The 19938-nt window shown below is 41.3% G+C and overlaps 1 protein-coding gene across 3 annotated transcripts in view; it reads right to left on the bottom strand.

The window, feature by feature from the left end:
• The window catches only part of LSAMP (limbic system associated membrane protein), a 566772-nt gene that overhangs the window by 36896 nt on the left and 509938 nt on the right, over positions 1–19938 (bottom strand). For all 3 annotated transcript variants that reach the window (XM_010985026.3, XM_064494997.1, XM_010985024.3), the window contains exon 4: positions 3374–3508. In XM_010985026.3, coding sequence (XP_010983328.1) covers positions 3374–3508 — 135 coding nt within the window. The remainder of the gene's footprint in view (positions 1–3373; positions 3509–19938) is intronic.

Below are 19938 nucleotides of genomic sequence, written 5' to 3'. Positions count from 1 at the left end.
TATTAGCTGGCCAATGGGGTAGAGGGTAAGCTTGAGAGCTAGGGGTGGCTTTTGAGATGGATTTCTCCAGGAATGGGAGAAACCTCCAATGTAAGAAGAGTCCAAATAAAATTAAGTCCTCATTTATTGAACATTTACTGTGCACTAGACATTGGGGATACTGGACAATAAGATGAGACAAATCCATTAGTAGCTACTTTTAATGCACTGTGAGAAGTAAAATTGAGGAATTACACCTAGAACCTTGAAGTGAAAGGACAGTTGTCCCTAGGGCTGGTATCTGGAAGAAGTTCACAGCTATACTGTAAGATACAAGAAAACAGAAGTCCTGCCTACTGTACAAAATTTTACTAAGCTTATTTACTTGAGGAGGTTTCAGGTCAATAACGCAGCTTCTGTAAACTCCAGGACCCCCTACCACTTAGAAAATAGATGGTGCCTGTCAGCTGGCTATGCACAGTGCTGTAGATCAACTGTGGAGAAGGATTACCCCAGAGAAGTAAACAGGGGAGACTGCAGAATCCAGCTTGTGAGTTAAACAGGAGAAACTCTTCTGTCTCTCTTATTTACTGCCCTAGCTTCTCAGTGCCCTGCAACAAATATTTGTTGGCAGTTGAGTAAATGAATCAATGAAATGCTAGTAGGAGAAAATTAACAGCACTGAGTTGTTGTTGTTTTTTTTAAGTGGTACTTTGGGTCTGTTCCAAGATGATAATCTATTTAGCCATTATTTATCTTAGCCATCTTGACCCCCTGACCTAATTCCAAACCTTGTGTCTTGAAAAGGAAGAGGAGTCAGCTTAAATAATGGAAAATTTACATAGGAGGCAGGCTTATAGAAAGTGACAAAGGTGATGCCAGATATTATTCAATTTGCATGACTTTTGCTAGCCAGACCTCGTTCTGTAATTTCATCTTGGACTCTTCATCTACTTAATACAAGTACATTTAAATAGGATGAATTGTTTGAACAGGACAACAGGTGCACTGGCTAGTTGTTTTAATATAATATAAACAGAGCTTACAAAGTGTTAGCAAAAAGGTGATTCCAAAGGAAATTGATTCAGAACATGCTTTCTGATTTGTGACAAATATCATTTGCAAAGTTTGGAGAAATGTTAAGAGGGCAGTTTACCTGTGAGTTTTTCCCGTATTCATTCAGTAAACATTTACTGAGCAATTTTTATAAGGTCAGGCATATGCTGGGTGCTGCTGGTTAGGATACACTGGCTGTTTGACTAAGCCCATTATAGATTTCTATGTAATTTGTTATGACAAGTCTTTTTAGAATCTCAAGGGTCTGTCCATATTCTTCTGTGGTTCACTCATTGTGAGGAAAAGCTCACATTTTTATAAAAGGCTTTTCTTGAAAATTATCAGTATTTTCATCTGTTCTAAGTTACACTTTGGGGACAGTCAAGAAAGAGCAATGTCAGACTAATTGCTCTAATAATAATAGGGCCCAGGCGGCTGGCTTTGATCTTGGGAACCATCTGCAATGCAGACTGCTTTGATGTTTCACACAATGGAAGTATAAATATTTTCTATGTTCTCCATGATTGGACTTTCAGAAATCTAATTAAGATGAAGGTCAATTAAAAGAAAATAAAATCTTAACTCCAAAAGTCAGAGAAGAGGTGGAAGATGATGGCGTGGCTGTGTACACATGAAAGAAGCTAACCAACCTAATTATAAATTTGTATAAACACCCAGAGAAACTGCCTTTCATGTGAAAAAAAGGTCCTAAAGCATTTTATAACATTGAGATCATTAATGTGTCTTTGAAACACACCCAGGACTGGAAAAGAATAGTAATACTGGCATTTCAAAACTCCATTACTTAAGAAATAGCAGACAGCGACGGGATAAAAGCCCTTCGGACCTCATCAAATGCAGCCCCTTGCTTCTTGGAAATGAGCGCCATCAATGCTACTGCAGTACCCTGTCTATTGGATTCTGCTAGATCTGGTGTGAAGGGGATTTCGCTTTCTGTCTCTGAAGGCTGCCAAGCTGGAGAAAGGCCCCAGGAAATACTGCAGCCCAGCACAGACTAGGTCACCAGAGGCAAGTTTCCTCAGCTCTCTTTGCCTCAGTTTACAAAATTTTAAGGTCAGATTAATGATGATCACCTCATGAGTTTAGTGTTGGGACTAATGACAAGTGTTAATCCCTTAATCAGTGCTTGTACATAGTAGGTACTGAAAATTGAAAACTCTCCTTTCAAATTCCTTTTTTTCATAGTTGCTTTCTGTGTCACCTTGGAAAGGCAATTATCTTTCCTTGAGCTTCAGTGTCTCAAACTCTAAAATGGACTCAATTACATCTACTTTGCTAAGGACTTTATACAGAATCTCTGGCACATAGGTTAATGGGCATGGAGGGCTTAAGATAATGGAAAGTAACTTATCGTCCAAAGCATATTTTCAAATACAGATTAAGATGTTTATGCACGTATGTCTGTGCACCTTTGTGCATGTGTGCATGCGTGTTGTATGTGCATACATGTGTATATATATGTGTGGATTTGTGTGTGTGGCTGTGTTAATTGCACCAGAGGGAAGAACTGTCAGGACATCCCTTTGTCCCTATCACTAGCCACAATTATGTGATGTGGAACTTGAATTTGAATGATGTGGAAAGTCACTCCTAACTGAACATTCGAACTGAAATGAATTCTCTTTATTCCTTTGCTGGGTGACACACATCATATGGATCTGCCCCCTCCCCCCATCTTTTGAACTACATCTAAGGATCCTTTCATCTGAGAAGTTCAAAGTATGCCCACTTACCTATGCATCTTAGTGAAATCTTCCTTTCTAATGCCCAGGCTTTAGGACAAATAGATAACCAATATTAACCTATCAGGTGACCCTGGTAGTCATCAGGGACAGATGGTATCTGACCAGAGTGGCTTGAATTTGTTCCCAAGCCCAATTAGTTAAATAGCAGGGGATAAGGTATTATCCTGAATCATTCCCTTTTGACAAACAATGCATTAAGGTGGAAATTCCAGTTAAAGCAGATAAGAATTGTTGATTTTTCCAAAGTGGTACGATCCTGCTCTCCACAAAGACCAGAATAGTGATCACCAGAAATGCTAGGGCTACCTGATCATGTTTTCTTAATTCTGTAGTCTGAATAAAAGACAGAGCATATTGTTAAATGGATGATGGGTTATATTTAGAGTTGGTAGAGTTGATTTATCACATTCAAAGGCCAAATCCTGCCCTTGAATGTGTCCGATGTACAAATGTGCATCCCTGACCAGAGGGGCATCTGCTTGAAATGCAGTGTTCTTTTGCTCACAGGATTTTCAGAGCTGGCTGAAAGTGGAGGTGGGCTCTGGGCACCTGCTGGCTCCTGCCATACTCACAGTTCACAGTGACCTTGACTTGTTTGACGTCCGCCGAGGAGACCTCATTGGCAGCTTTGCACTCGTATTTGCCTGACTGCTCCCTGGTGATGCCGAGGATCTCCAGATACTCTTCTTCTCCTTCAAACTCTCTTCCTGAAAAACAGAGGTTTGCAAGATTTTTTTTGAGGTTTAAAATATGCAGCAGATGACCTCTTTTTTTCATTTTAGAGGCAATAAATCTACATGGCTTTTCAATAATTTGACAATGTGCTTTGTCTGAGGTCAGGTTCTATACAGGCAACCCCCAGCCAAGACAAAAAATCATGTGAAAATGATAAGGAGGAAGTGTTCTCAGGAGAACCTGGAAAGGGAGTGGGAAAATGGGATTTTTGTTGCTCTCTGTGGGGCAAGACCTGGCATTGCACCACAATCCCTCAGGGAGCTCTGGGGACAGCACAGGTCCCACTTCACCGCTGTCCTGACCAAGCGTCAAGAAGCTGGAGCGTTTATACATCACACTCATCAGCCACTGGTTAAAGGCTCAGAGCAAAGTGGGGGTTGGGAGGAGGTGCACACAAGTTGTGAAGGTCAGCCATTGAAGTGCTGGCATCATCAATTACACCATGCTGCAAAACACTCTCTCAACCAAAGTTGTTATGAGGACAAGTGGCTTCCTTTGAGAAACTGTCATTCTTCTCCACCAGACTATGTGGATTTCTGTTTGCAAATTTCATATTTGAAATCCTGTCTTGCAGTTCAGTGTCAAACTACATCATCAATGAGGCTCTTGGGCCATGGACCAGATCCATGAGAATGTGCTGTTGCTGGTGCATTTTGTTACGTGGGGGTGGAGGGGAAGGGAGCTAAACATCATTGGTTTAATCAGGAGGGATTAGGGGTCTGGAGGTGCTTTTTGGAAAGTTCCACAAAGTTGGATGTGTCAATTTTTGTAAAGAAATCTCAAGATAGGAAAGCTTGTTTAATTCCCTGATTAAATTTCTTTCTTTGGGGGTGGGTGAGGGATGGAGTTGGGGGAAGGAAAAAGGGAAAAAGAAGGTGAAGAGGAAAGGAATCTGGGCTTGGCCAGAAAGGCCTAATGACTGTAGCTAAATTCAACTGCCCTCACCCTCAAGTTACAAGCTGCACTGCTGTGGGGTTAGGACAGAGCACCTGGGAGGGTACTAAACAACACAGTCCTGCCACCATGCAGAAAACTTGCTCCTGGTCATCCTATAGCACTAATTAATAGCTCTGTTCAAATGCCACAAGCTGTTTTCCTTTTCTGGAAATTCCCTCATGGCCAAATCAACGTAACAGCCAGCCAGCATAGAGGCAACGTCCTTGTCTAAATATGTCAGCTAAGCCTGCTAACTAGGCTCCCAATAGAATCTAGATCCTCTTGGATAACATTCTATATAACACGACTGTCAGGAATACTCCAAGTTCAAGTCTTCTGTCAATTGTCATGATTGCTAGTTTTGAGGAAACGTTGCAATCCCAACAACAAAAAGGTGGTAGTTCCATAAAATTATTTGTTTCGGAGTCCTGCACATTATCTAGCACACACTTCTACTGAAAGCTTTTTAGAATTAGTCTATAAGCATATAGCTGCATATTATTATAAAAGTCTATTTTTTCCCTGTCTGTATTTTCCCCTTTTTTTCTTCTCTACACTCATGAAAGTAGTCAGACATGACTTCTCATGCCACAGAAGTAGAATGTGGTAGGAAAGAAAACAGAAATCTTGGAAAGGGTAATAGTCTACTTTATTGGTTTCGGTGGGAAGAATTTGGGCATGGAGGGAAAATAGATCTTTCCTGAATACTTGCACTGTGAACTGAGAGCCATGCCAGCTAATTGATGCTAAGAATCTTCTAGCTGAATATAAATACCCTGAAGACAAGTGGCAACATTGACAACTGGAGGCCAGAATAGGTAGGTGTAAGCTCATTAAAACTCTAGAGTGCAAAGGTGGGATTTACAGTAAGACAGCATTATTGATTTTGAGAAAAAAGAGTTAAAGATGAGTTCAGAATGGTTTAGGATTTCTGCCCTGCCCTGCTTCCCCATCCGTCAACCTCACTCCTATGTGGGTACACAGTTGTTAGCAGAAGAAAGGGAGAAGGAGCATGGGCTTCCTGGCGAGGGTCAACAACACTGACTTCTTCTCACTCCCCATGAAACACCTAGAAATGCTCGATAATGGATTCCTATCTTGCATTTTGAATTTCAATTTGCATTTTGAAAGATATAAGCCAGTACCAGGAGAGGGAAAGATGATTTTTAGCAACAAGCAAGACACTACCCATTTGGGAAGATGGCACCTATGAGAGTAAACATGAAGGTGAACTAAAGGAAATAAAGTAGTATTTATTGGGTTTGGATTTATTCTTACATGAGGACTAAAGTGGGTATTCATCATCTCATTTTTGCCTGATAAGCAGATAAAGAAACAAATTTTCACAGAATGAGTTTTCAAGTCTCTAGAAAGAATTTCCCCCAATACTCCTTGAGGATGAAGGAGGAGTTTCCCCTAAATGCTCCCCACTCCTAAGGCAGACAGGGCGTTTTTGCGTCTCCCATGATCGCTTTCCTTCACTCTGTTGGCCGTCGCTATGTCCAGCACACAACAGACACAGCTGGTTCACTACAGCAGTGGAGTCTCAAGGTGCAAACCAAATACAGGTAAGAAAAACTAGCTAGTCTTCCTTCATCCAACAAGCTTGACAAGAATGTAAAATATTAAACAACACCTCTGGGCCCTTTTTGTCCTTCTCCCTGTATTCCTTGGACCTCTCAGTTGAAACTCTTACACTTCCTGGCACTTCTTGCTAGTCTGTTTTTCTTGTACCCGCAAGAGACTCGGCCCACAACACATAATCTCTCCCGGTTCACTAGAGCATTTCTCACTGATCCACAGTGATGTGAGAGGAAATGGGAGCTTTTCTGTTGCTTGAAAGCAAAAGAACCAGATTGTAAATTTTGGGGGTACCGTGTCTTGCCATATCCCCATGCACAGGGCAGGGTGTGGTGCAGATTAGTTACTCCATAAATTTTTGTTGAGTTGGCTGAGCTGAATTAAGAAACACAAGCAGAAACTAGAGTCTGATTCAACACAATATAGTGCTTAAGAGAATGAAGTGTGGCGTTATAAATCCACTCCCTTTTAATGATCCTAACAAAGTCCCCTTCACTGGGGAAGGGTGGGTGTGCTGAGTACCCTGCTGTGGGAAGGCGGGGTGGGGCCTCTCTGCCCGAGGATGGATCTGCTATGCAGATTTATTAGTTTAGGAAAAGGTGTGGAGACGCCAGCAGAGCCCCAGGTGGAAATGGGCACAATGCCATTCCTTTCATCTGACCAACTACAGTTTCTTGTTTCAAGGCATGGAGCACACCATGTAAATCTTTGGGTCACAGAATTTTAAAATGCACTCAGATCCTCTTGCTTGTCTCCCTGTGCCCCCGTCTGTCGGTCCCTGTCAGGCACACTTCTCCCATTCTGTCAGTTCCCACTGACTAGCTGCTTTCAACCCAGGGGTCCTGTCACCATCTCCCTATACTCTCGCAACTTTAAGAATGCTCTTAGACCAGAATCTGACACTCAATCTCTTGCTAAATTCTCTGGTGAAATAAAGCCCTTTGGCTAATGGTGGGCCCTTCTCTTGTTCCTCTCTATTATTTTCTGCCCTTGGATAAATGTGTACTTGAAATGCAAATTTTAGTATTTTGGTATTTTAAACATCTCAACCTATTTCCACAATCTTGCTCACATCGCCGAATGTTATATTTATTCTGGGATCCGGTGTTTAGTTTAAACCTCCCTTTGCTTAATGTGCTTTTGTGTCTCCTGGCAATATTCAGCCACCAGGCTAAATAACTCCTCGGCCTCCTCAGTGTATGCATCTTTCAAACTCTTCACGTCATTAGCATATCCCCTCTCAGCCACTGTTTACTCAGGTTGTACATATTAGTTCTTTTAATATTTCTTCCTAAGTCAGAAGGAAGAGCCCGGAGCTAATGGCAAGAGGAAAGTGTTCTCTTCTGTGCTCTCTAATGTAGAGGCAAATCAGTCAGGAGTAACTCCAGTTAAAGCACGCCAAGTGCCACCTTCTGAGTCCAGTGCCTTCAGAGTTCCGTGCTTTGGTGAAATCCCTAGAGTTCACATCCAAAACACTGAGTTATTTAGATTTCCAAGGTCAGCCGGGTGTTTGGAAGAAAGCAGCTACTTGAAATTAAATACATTTCCTTGGTGTTTCTCTCTCTCTTTCTCCCATTCTCTCCTTCTTCTTCTCTCTTCCCCAACTCCTGCCCCCATCCACCCAGGCACATGCATACATTCAAACAGCTATTAATTCACACAGAACCATTCACTCTAACTTTAAAGAAATAGCATATCAATTCACTAACTCCTAAATATTTGCTCATTAAACACAGCAGGTAAGTGTATTCTTGAATATTCTCCAGGATATGACAACAGTGCCCTATTTGGAATTGAAAAAAAAAAAGACTGCTACCTTAATAATCATTATATCCATCTTTCTCTTCCTTTATTTGAGATACAGAAAGTAAAATTTAGAAAACGTGTTAAATTTGAGTGTTTTATGACTTTAAAAATGTAGAATTTTGAGGATTATTATATGTTGGAAAACAGATGAAGCATTTACCCCCCACTATTCTGAGAAGAGTCTTGAAAGGATAACATTTCTGTAGATCATTCTTTTACAGAAGGGAAGATGGGTTTTAAATGGAGTTGACATTCCCTTTTCTCACCTAAATTTGAATACTGATAAGTAAGTGACTGTAAACACATAGGCTAGAAACACAAGTGCATATATAGATTAATGAAGAACAAAGAAGCAGCCCTTGCAGGGTAGATGTGTACCTACATGTGTGTTCGTGTGGATTTGTGATTGGAAAGGGGAGCGAAGAGGGTGAGCAAAAGCAAGCCATGAAATTCTACGTCTAAAAATAAAAGAAAAAAGGGTTGCGAATCAGTGATGCCATTTGAAGTTCTCTGAGCTGACTTCAAATGCTGTAACAAGTTTCTTATGGTACATTTCATGTTTTCTTTCTTTCTTTTAATCCTAAGGACATACTCATCTGTTCCTGGCTTTGCTTCCTTCCCTCCTCTTTTTGCACATCACGTTCTATACAACCACGCTAAGAAAAGGAAGAGAGAAAGAAATATGAGAAATCCAGAAAAAATGCTTGTGATGGGGTTCTGTTTGTATTTCCAGCCATGTCTCTCTCTAGATCCTTTGAAGTTTTTGTTTCTCAGCTTCACATCCCACCTGAGAGATCCTTTAGTGTTGGACAACGTTTCTGTCCAAAGGTGGAAGCCACTTCTCATCCCCACCTCTCATCACCCATCAAGGGAGGGGTGAAGAGTGGTAAATGATCCACGACTGAAAGATGGCAGGGGTGGGTGGCAGACACGGTTACCAGAGCAGCAATCACAGGAGAATACGGAGACACAGGGAAGAACAATGTATTGAAGATAATGAGGTGGAAAAAACTGAGACGAGTGATATAATGAGCACAATTACAAGGAAGAGTTAGAAGAACAGCAATGGAAGAAGAGAGAGCTCTACAGAGAAAGAGAATTTGACGATGAAGATATTTGAACCTACGTGGAAGGGAAGGGGTTGGTTACTCTCCTGGAGAAATGTTCCCTATTTGAACAGTAAGACACAACAGGGTGTGGATTATGCAAATTGGCCCCATGCCTCCGGTAGCCCCAGAGGGTGTAGTTAGTACCTAGAAATCAGAGGCAAGCACAACGCCAGGAAAGATTCACAACTGGCTTTGGCTGTATGAATGAGCCTGGACCAAATGAAGAAGAACGCCCTGGCATTATGTTTCCTGGCATCCAGAGAGATCCAATTCATTACGGTTTGTGTTTTTGCTTTCACAAACAAAAAATCAGCTAGCTGACATAGTTTGAGCTCAGCATCCAACTGGAAGCTGCCATCCACACATTCTTCTCACATCCTTCCCAGCCCTGGGCCATGGCATTCCGTCATTGTGCTCATACTTAACCGTTACCCTCCACTTGGTGCCAGTTTTCAGAAACTGTTCAGCCTTTCTAAATGCTAGGCTTGGAATCAAGATCCCCTATGTTTCGTTCTCCGAAGGGTAATTGTATTGATAACAGCTGATCTTCCATTGTAGGGACCACATGTGGTTTTGCTCCTCCTTGTACCCCCAGTGCACAGCAGGATGCTGGATGCTGGAGTGCACAAGAAATACTGCAGAGTGCCTGTGGAAAGAGCGGCCACTTAATATACCCAAACTAGGCACTTTGCTAAGTGACTGAGATACTATTTTATTTAATTCATAGTGCCATTAAGATTGCTTACAGAGGAGGAAACACAGGAACCCAGGTTAGAGAGGACCTTTAAGGAACTTGCCTAAATTTATGATGTTACTAAGGAAGACCTGAGGTTTGAACCAGGTCTGTGGACCTTTGGAACCTGTGTTCCCAACTAGGCACAACTACTTTTATCATGAGAGATTTTACTTAGCTGAATTCTTAGCTTTCAGAATGTGCTCTATTTCTGTCTTCTGAATATAAAATGTGAGGTTGAGAGTGGGACACTTGGAAAATTTCCAAAATAATACAGCTCAGTTATAGATAAAGAAAGTAAAAAGACAACCTACAGCTTTTATAAGGTTTGTGTACTTAACTTCCTCATCGAGAGAATAAAATAAAGCAGTAAATGAGAAAAAAGCTGGCATTTAAAAGTTTAGCCCCACCTACTTATTTATAGAGGTCCCTCTGAAAGCAATATAAAGCCATTGGTGCACACACATGCCGACAGGACAGGAGCTACAGGAACGCTGTAGACGGCACTTATATTAGGAAAGCCTTCCCTGGAGAAGTGAGTTTTCAGGAAGTTGAAAAACACAAGCGAGAGAATCAGAGCCAGCAAGTTGTAAAAGGGTGTGGCAATCTGGTTTGCCTGCCTGAAATAGAGTTCTCTGCACAGGAGAAATGAGCAGCGTGATGTGACAGCAGGACACAGGCTAGGGTGTGAGGGGTGGTGCGAAGATTCTGGATTCGCTATGTTCAGTGTCTCTGCATCTCAATGAAGATTCGGTGGAGCCTGCTGGCACCCAGAAGGGACTGAGTAAAATGGCATTTTAAAAAATAATTTGTTTTAAGCTTTCCTCCTGCCATCGATCCTTCCTTCCTTTCTTGAGAAAACTTGGTGGATAAGCATGGAATTCCATGGAAATTGTATTTGTTTAAGTCCTTTGTATATCAACTTACTCTTGGTGCCAGTTTCTTGGCACTGAGTCCCAACATGTATTGTGATAATCTGCCCTGTGAATTGCTCTGAAAGTAGAAATGGTTCTTCAAGGTTGTCAAATAGTCATCATCAACTCTGACTAACTGGCAGTGGCTACTTAGAGCACAGTGTTGAGAAGGATGCTGGGGCAGAATCTGGACTCAGTGGGAAAGAGCGGCAACGTCTATGAGGGCAAAAGGGGATGTGTGCCACATCCTTGGACCCGCACCTGCCCTGGGGTCTCTTGTAGTCCACTTGAGTTTTCTTGGATATGAAGAAATGTATCCTAAATACAGCATGTAGGTTGAAATCTAGTGACTTCCTGAGTTTGATTGCCATTAGTACCATTTGGGAAAGTAGGAAAGAGTGCTTATTCTGGAGTGAAGATAATGAGTTCCATGCTTGACGTGGTTGGTATCAGGTTGGAACTACCTGGGGAGTGCATTCCACAGGCACTCAGAAATACGCTGCTGCTAACAGACGAGGGCTAAGTGTGGATTAAATGTGTAACATATACATTGGTAGTGATTCAGGCCACTGTCGTAGGGACTATGGGACATTTGTATAATGTAGCATCATGTCATAAAGCAAGGAGTCACTGTCTCACTACTTTCTTGTTATTCTGGGATGAGGGGAAGAAGAGGCAAAGAGGTAAAAGTGGGGAAAAAAAAAACCAAAATACTTAGAAGACTCCTTAGGAATAAAATAGACATAAAAATTCCTGCAGGTGTTGATTGTTTTCTAAATTATTTCCTGAGAAGGGGGTGAGGCAGAGATTAGAGTTGCTGGTCAGAGGCAGCAACAACCACGATCTTTCACCATTGTCATCAGAACTGTGGGGGTCTTCCCAGACCTGTCATTAGCGACTCTGCCCTGGCCGAGGATTAAGTATGAAGAGAGATGAGAGCAGTGGCTGCTGTTTTCAAGAGCCACATAAATCAGTTGGCATTTCGTACGTGAATGTGTTAAACTCAGCAGGGCAGCTGCGCTGTGGAGGGAATGCTCTGCAGAGTTTTGTGGCTGCCACAGAAGACTCTGAAAGGTAATTAAAACAAAGCAGGCGATGACCGTATCTGGCCCTCTGTCCTTTCATCATGGGCCCTGATGTTGCAGTGACTTTACTGGGGTTCACCCCCAAATCCCAGCCTCACTTCTTCAGCTAGCCTCACTGCTGAAGGAGCCATTCCATCCAATGTAGAGAAATGTTCTTGCTAAAAGTCAGTAACAAAGAGAAAAATAGTGGGTAGAGATAGGGGTAGACCAGAAAAGAAAATGGTTTAAGCAGGAAGCCAAGTGATGTTCTTAATATGTTCCCATTTGACATGAGGTGGGCGGCTCATTTAACAAAAGGTGGGCTGCTCAGGAGTCAGCACAGATAATAGTAAGGAGTCTGGCCATGTGCTTCTTGCTTTTAGACCGAAGCACATGAATGAGGAATTACTCCATCAACGTTCAGTTTGGGGTGCAGCCCTCTGTGTACCAGCACCCCTCAATCCTGGCCCGGGTATTTCAGCCTTTCTGTGGCGCAGATGGACTGCGAGGGGTGGGGAGTGAGGGTCCTGGCTGCAGAGTTGGGAGTAGACTGGAGAGGAGAGACCAGGAGGGAGCCCATGCCCGGCCCACTCCTGAACGCAGTCGCCCTCCCAGGCTGGGCCCACGTGCTCCTGGAAGGCTCCGGGGCCAGTGGGCCAAAGCCTAATAGGAAAACAGCAGCGATTTGTCACCACTGCTATTTATGTTTCAAGCGCATGACAGGCTATCGGTGTGAGTGAGGGTCGCTAAATTTACTGCCTTTCAGATTACTGCCACAGTCTCTGACTTGACAAGTCACTTCATTTAAAAAGCACCGATGCGGATGTTTCCTCCACTTCTTTTTAAATAAAAACAAAGGGAGAGAGAAAGGCCACCACTGAGGTTTAAAGGACTGAAATGAAGAAAGCCCACAAGACTGCCTTGGCCTGATGGCAGGGCGCTACTTTCACGGACTCCACTCATTAAAGTGGCAAGTGAGGGAAAGGCATGACCCCAGAGGTCTTGGTTTGACTGATTTGTGGACTGGATGATATTTTTATGTGGTGGGAGATGAGTCATAAAATTAGTTGTTATCCCTGTTGAATTTGAATGCTTAGAGGATATTCAAGTGGAGATTCCTTCTAAACAACTGGATATAAATGAAGAATAAAACTACATCTTTTTTGACACTTCATTTCTTTATTGGTGCATTTATTTTCTGAGGTCTTTATAAACAGAAGGTAATTATAGCCAAAAAGAAAGAATTAACCATCAAGGGGGTACTAGGGGATAGAGAAGGGGTACCCCCAGATGCTGAATAAGAGTAACAACTCAAAATACACATTTTTAGTATAAGGAGACCTAAATACTTAAAAATACTATGCAAGTGGACTGTGATCTGAATAGTAGAGCGTGGCTTTCGAGTACAACTGTGTACAGTCATTTGACAAATATGTACTGCTACCATGTGCTGACCAATAACTTAAACAGGAAGTACAAGAAACAGAGGAAGTAGAAGAAAGATACTATCCCTAGCTCTCATGGTATTTACATTCTCATCAGGGACAGACACAATGAAACAGCTCTGGAAGGTCTTGACTTCGTTTCACCTGAGTGGGAAATGGATTAAAGACTTTGGGGATTATATATGCTTGAACTAGTTTCTATTAATCATATTTCCTCAATGATTTTAAATGCTACTCCTAATTATAACTTGGTTTACTTCTTGATTCTGTTTTTTTTTATACCTTTTGACTATTCTTAGGCCAGCCTCCTATTATGTTAATTACCATAGCTTTTAATCAGTTTAATTAAAGATATGAATAGTCATTTATCAGAATTTTCCTTTTCTATCTATTTTTTAAAGTGAACTTTAGAATTATCTTCTAAATCAAACAAAAAAATAAGTATTTGGTCTTTTTACTGGATTTATAGGTTAGTTTAGAAAGATGTATCTCTACAATCTTGATTCTTTCTATGCAAGAACAAGATATCACATTTAAGTCTTCTTTATTCATCCATCAATTGTTTTTTTCTTCCTAAGCCCTAAGAATTTTGAATTAAGCTTATCCTAATATGTTTTATGTCTTCTTATTACTAGTGAACAGGGTCCTTTTTGCCATTATCTAACTGGTATTAGTCGTATTTAGAAAAAACAGTTTTGTATGTCAATACTGTAACTAGTTCCCTGTTGAATTACCTTTTCCTTATTGTTGCTAGAATGGTGTTGAAACAACAGACTATCCTCATTTTGAAAAAATAAAAAGCCCTTATTTTATTCACCAAAACAAATTTAGATAAATTAAGTTATTCAAAATTAAATTATAAGAATATTAAAAGAAAAAACAATGGTTTGTAATATTGAAGAAAGGACTATACATAAAAAGTAAAAATTTTTCCACAGCACAAAACCTTCATCAACAAAGTTAATACACAAATAACAAGATGAAAATGTATTCTTAATAGATATGACACAAAAGGGCCAAATTCCTTAAAAAGTTGAATTATCAAAGTCAGCAGGCTGGACTGACAATTTTGGGAGACAGTTTGACAACATCTGCTAAAGCTGAGGACTCGCATATGATCCAGCAAATCCACTACTATGTGCAGTGACAGTCACAGTAGCATTGGAAGCACCCACATGGTGTGGATGGTAAATAACTCATTGCATATTCATATAACAGAATACCATACAGAAAAGCAAATGTAAAGATGACAGTTATGTGTGGCAAATGGACAATCTCCCAAACATAAATCAAAATAAGTGCAGTATAAATCCCCTCATGTGAAAATTAGACAAGCAAAACTAATCCATTTTTTCCATGATCGCTGTATAGTTGTAAAATTATAAAGCAAAGTAAGGAACAGGTTATCACAAAATATTTAGCATTATTGTATCTAGCATTTATTATGTGCTTACTATGTGTCATGCTTTTTATAAAATGTATTCACTTAAGAAAATTTCATTCATGTAATATATCTATCTAGTCATAAAAAAACTATATTGGTTATCAAATACTATGTGTATTATATCTTCTTTGTGTCATAAGAGCTATATATACATAAATGCATATATTCATATATATGCTTTTTAACACACTTGCTTATATACATACATACACTGTGTCTACACAATATTGGTAGCAGTCTGACTTCTGGATAATGGAGTCAGGAGAGCCAGAAGTGTGTGGTCAAGGAAGTTCTCTTCATTTTATGCCCTCTTACACTGCTTGAATTTTTGATATAGATCATATATTACTTTTATATTAAAAGTTTCTTAAAAATGGGATTGGAGTTAATAATTTCAGTACAGGGGAAAGACATACCCACCTTGTGGCTGTATCCTCAGGGAAGGTTTCTTATAATGAAAAAGAAAATCTCTGAGATTTTTCTATTTCTGGCATAAGGAAAGAAGAATTAACAGGAAAATATGACACCAATACCACATGACAGGAGGAATGGTAGCAAGGAAGCTGATATCACATAAAATCAGAGCAGTTCTCTAATTAGTTCAGCAGTGAGGAGTTTTAATGACTGGTCGTGGGCATTGTCTGTTCCACTCTACCTCCCGTACTGTGTCTATTACAGACTTGTGACCTGCAGACCCAATCCGCCCTGAAGCAGTGAGACTCGAGCCTGGCCAATTGTTAGGAGCTCTCTGCCCACTGCTGAGAGGGATCTGGACTTGTGTGCTGACCCTGAAGGTGGCAGGCACCTGTATGCACAGTCAAGTATCTTTTCCCTTCCTATGCTGCATCCACCCTGCATCCCAGTTTGCTTGACTGCTCTTCCATCCTTGTCCCTGGCTCTCAGACTGCACTCCAGTCCCCAGCTGGGACTAAAGTGGGGCTAAACTATGAACTTGACCCATCACCTAGGTGTCAATAACTCCATTCCTCCCAGGCTGGAGGCTTCTAAGGACTCTCTTTCTGTCACTGATTGATAGCCAACCGGCCTTGACGCAGCACTGTTACCCAGAGGTCTTTGTGCCCTGCTAGCATCATAGCCATTGGACCCGAATATTCTGAGAACAATCCCAACCTGATTTTCCACAATGATATGAACTACAAGTCTCCTAGGAAAGGGGAGGAGGTCCGAGGTGTGGGTAGAATAAGCCCTCCTTCATCCTACTGTGTTTCTTCTCTTATATTCCTTCAGCCCAAGCAAAACTTCGCTTATCTTCTTTTCTCACTGGGAACGTCTACGTTCGCTAGTGGCCTAGCCTCCCCCCCCCAACCCCCCACCCAGGGCTTAACAGGCAAGAGCCATAAAATCACTACCTTAAAAGTACACAATTTATAGGGTCTATGCGGAGACCTTTTATGGATGGAGAGAGCAGGTACTAACTAATACCTGTCATGCAAAAATATTAGGTTCAGCATTTTTTTTCACAGTATATAGTACAGAACTTTGTATCTCAACCAAGCACATAAATGTACTCAATCGTGTATTTATATCACACAACTTCCCAGCCCTGTGTTGAAGCCATTTCATCTTGCTCTAGGAAGCTGATCTGTCTGTTTAGAAAGCTTTCCTCCCTCACTTCCCATCCCCACCTTACAAGGATCTTAACTGCAATGCACAAAATAACTACAGAGATTCAGTTGCTAACTAATGGATTTCAACCTAGGGCCTGTCAAATGCTTGTTTAAGACACTTGATCATTGTAAGTTATATTGTTATGGACTGAATGCTTGTGTCCACTCAAAATTCATATGTTGAAATCCTACCCTACAGCTATCTATGAACCAAGAAACAGGCTCTCACCAGATACTGAATCTGCTGGTACCTTGATCCTGGACATCTCCGCCTCCAGAACTATGGGAAATAAATGTCTGCTGTGTAAGCCGCCCAGGCTATGGAACTTTGCTATAGCAGCCTGAACTGACTGAGATAGCATCTCTACTCAGTATGCTGCTATCCATTTATTTCAGAGTTTCTGGAAATGGAGAAGAAACTGAAAATATGTATGCATGTGTATGTAGGTGGGGAGGGTGTAGCTCAAGTGGCAGAGTGCAGGCTTAGCATGCACAAGGTCCTGGGTTCAATCCCCCGTACTTCCACTTTAAAAATAATTAAGTAAATAAACCTAATTACTTCCCCTTCCAAACCACTCCCCCCCCCCAAAAAAAAAATAAAAAAGTATGCATGTGTATGTATAACTGAATTGCTTTGCTGTTCAACTGAAAGCAACATTGTAAATCAACTAAACTTCAATAAAAAAAATAACAAGGGAAAAAAAAAGAGTCTCTGGAATCTACCCAAGGATCACATATTTAGAAAGCAGGTGACCTGGACCATGAGTATTTATGCACTTCCAAGAAATGGCTTCACCAAAGCGAGGCCACGGGCTTTCCTATAAAGACTATTAAAACTTATCCTTTTGAACACATTTTCTGTGTATTTCATAAACTTTAGTCCAATATATTGTCTAGTACATCAATACCCTTGATAAGTGGCCTCTGTGCATTTTTGCAAAAAATTATGTCTCCTCAGATGGATTTTTAAACTTTTCCCACTACTTTGAAATAAAGTAGTTAGGTTAGTCAATGCATTTTCCTTTTTGTTTTCACTTTAGAAAAATTATGTAAATATTGTGCCCGGGAGTAGCAATCAGGTTCCTTATCTCAGGTTCCTGCCAGCATCCATTCCAGCGCTTCCCAATGTGTGATCCACAGATCACCTATGTGAGAACCACACTGGGAGCTTAACATCAAGGCAGATCACTGGGTCCTTCCACAGACTCAATGAGTCAGACCTGCTTGGGGTGAGGCCCAGGAATCCACGTGCTGATAAAGCTCACTAGGTGATGCTTGGGAACACCTACATTTGGGAACCACCCATCTGATCTTAGTCGTCTGACATTCAGAAGCTTATCCCTTTGTTTCTCTCAAGGGACTTCAAATAACTGCAGCTGACAGGTTTAACCTTGGCCTGGGATTGGGAATCAATTCGGTTTTTAGGTCAGGGGAGACTGAAGGAGAAAAGTTAAATTATCAAGAGAAGAATCCATGTTCTGCATTGAACTTGACACTCTAGTCTCATTGCTGAGCTAACAAACCTCTTTGTGTTAGTACCACTTTGTGACACACAGGCTCCTTACATATACTTGTTCATTTATCTATGTGGGCATATTCTTTTTTCTTTATTTACAAATGAAACTACTTAGCTTTAGCAATTTCCCAACATCACACTGATGGTAAATGGCAGAGCTGAGATGTCTGTGTGAACCTAGTGTTGTTAACCATTAATCATAGTTTAACAGTCTCACCTCTATTTCTGGAACTAATGTCCATCTTGCCTGCCTACCTACCTACCAGTACTAGACACTAGACAAAAGCCAATGCTGACTACCTGCTGGCCTTCCTGGAACTCTAAACAGAGCCTGTGTCCCAGTTCCCAATTGTCTGCTGTCCTTAATTTTCCTCTCTGTCCTGCGGTTCACTGTGTTTTGCCTGGCATTGTCACTAGATTTTCACATTGTAAAAATCATCAATAGGTCATTTTTATGCAAAGTTGGACAAGAAAACACAAACTGTCTGTCCTACCTCCCTTAAGCGTGAATTTCATCACAAAAGCACTTGTGATCAGTAGACAAGCTATCTGTGAACTTGCAGAATGGCAGATGGATGGCTCCTGACCTTCTCAAAGATTAGAAGGTCCTTTAAGAGTAAATTTATCTGTAAACAGTTGAGAGATTTTATTTCTTCGGATCATGTTAGGTAGGATTCCGAGCTACCTATCCCACCCTCTTGTGGTCTGGTTGTAGAGCTACACTGAAATTACATGCTGTGGGCAGCATGAGCTGCAGGCAGATGAGGTGATGCAAGGCAGGGGCTGCCTGTGTGGTGAGACTTTACAGGTTGCCAGGCAGGATAAATTGCCTCAAAGATATCAAGCTTTAAAGTTTAATTATTTTCCCATTAAGACTCCATTAACAATGCAAATATTAATGCAAGTGGTTATACCTTTTATCAGAGAATGTCTTAATTTTCAATGAACACCTAAGGGACTTGTCAGCCTGCAGGCAATCAGGGTGGGTACTTGTGGGCAGAAGTTCGGAGGACCTGGAAGAACAGGACAGGAGGAAGAGGACCGCTAGGGAAGGAGGAGGGAGTCACCGTTCAGATGTCACACTGAACGCACTCTGGCTTAGTGCATCTAAATGTTGGTGGTGATACTGAGACAGAAAATCAGTCTCACTAATATCTAAGTCTTGGTGTGAAATTAGTTGCAGATATGGATAAAAAGGTCCCGGCTTATGACATATATAAATATGTCAGTCTTGGAATAGGTATAAAACACACTAGGGGGGTGCGAGATATAACAGTGGTAGAGCGTGAGCTGGGCATGCACGAGGTCTTGGGTTCAATCCCCAGTACTTCTGCTAAGGGGAAAAAAAACCCCAAAATCAAACAATGAAAAAAAAAATTAAACACAAAAAGTCTTTTGGTGCATTTGAGGTCATTCAAGGTGGGTGGTCTTTTAGGCTTGCTGATCCCTATCTTGATGAGAGCAATAATAGCCAGGTTTTCAGAAGATAATTGGGTAAATTTTGAGCAGGAGGTCTTGGAATGTCTTCAAAAAATCACTACTCTCAAATCTCCTCAGCCTTCCCTTCCCTGGATACTATTCTAAAATACTGTTAGTTTCCAGAAGGCTAAACCTGATTATATCAATATCTCAACATAACGTTTACTGATGAAATTTTAGGTTCCTGGTCTAAAAAACCTCGCAATTTCAAGGTGAAAAAAGTTAAGCACCTCAAATCATTGCCTTTGGACAGATGGTTTCACCTGCTGGCAAACTTAGCCATGGCTCTCGGGCAACACTGTCTGACCTTCTGTGTTCAGGGGCAGAGGAGACCACAGGGAAGGTGGGAAGGCAGAAAACCATGAGGGGGAAGCCCTGCAGCAAACAAGAAGGCAATAGAGAGGGGCACAGGGTGATCATAGGAAGAAATCCAGAGAATCAGACCATGGGGAAGGATAAGAGCAGGAAAAAAATGCTATCAGAATTACAACAGCCTAGAGCAGACTCACAGATACTTACAAAATCAGCCTGCTGGCAGTCAGGGCAGGCAGGTTTATTTTGGTTGGTTGAGCCTAAGCCTATTCACAACACGACTTCATTTGGATATGACATAAAATAACCATGCTAAGAAGTGGTTACCTGTCATTCTACCCATCTGAGAGTAAGTGAATAGATAAGCATATGATTGCATAAGTGGCTGGGTATAGGAAAGCTCAAGGGTCACAAAAGTTTGGAGTGGTCATTTTG

This window comes from Camelus dromedarius, chromosome 2 (genome assembly GCF_036321535.1).
Source record: "Camelus dromedarius isolate mCamDro1 chromosome 2, mCamDro1.pat, whole genome shotgun sequence".
Classification (NCBI taxonomy): Eukaryota; Metazoa; Chordata; class Mammalia; order Artiodactyla; family Camelidae; genus Camelus; species Camelus dromedarius.
Note: the sequence above shows the minus strand (reverse complement) of the source record. Positions and strands in the feature narration are given on the sequence as shown.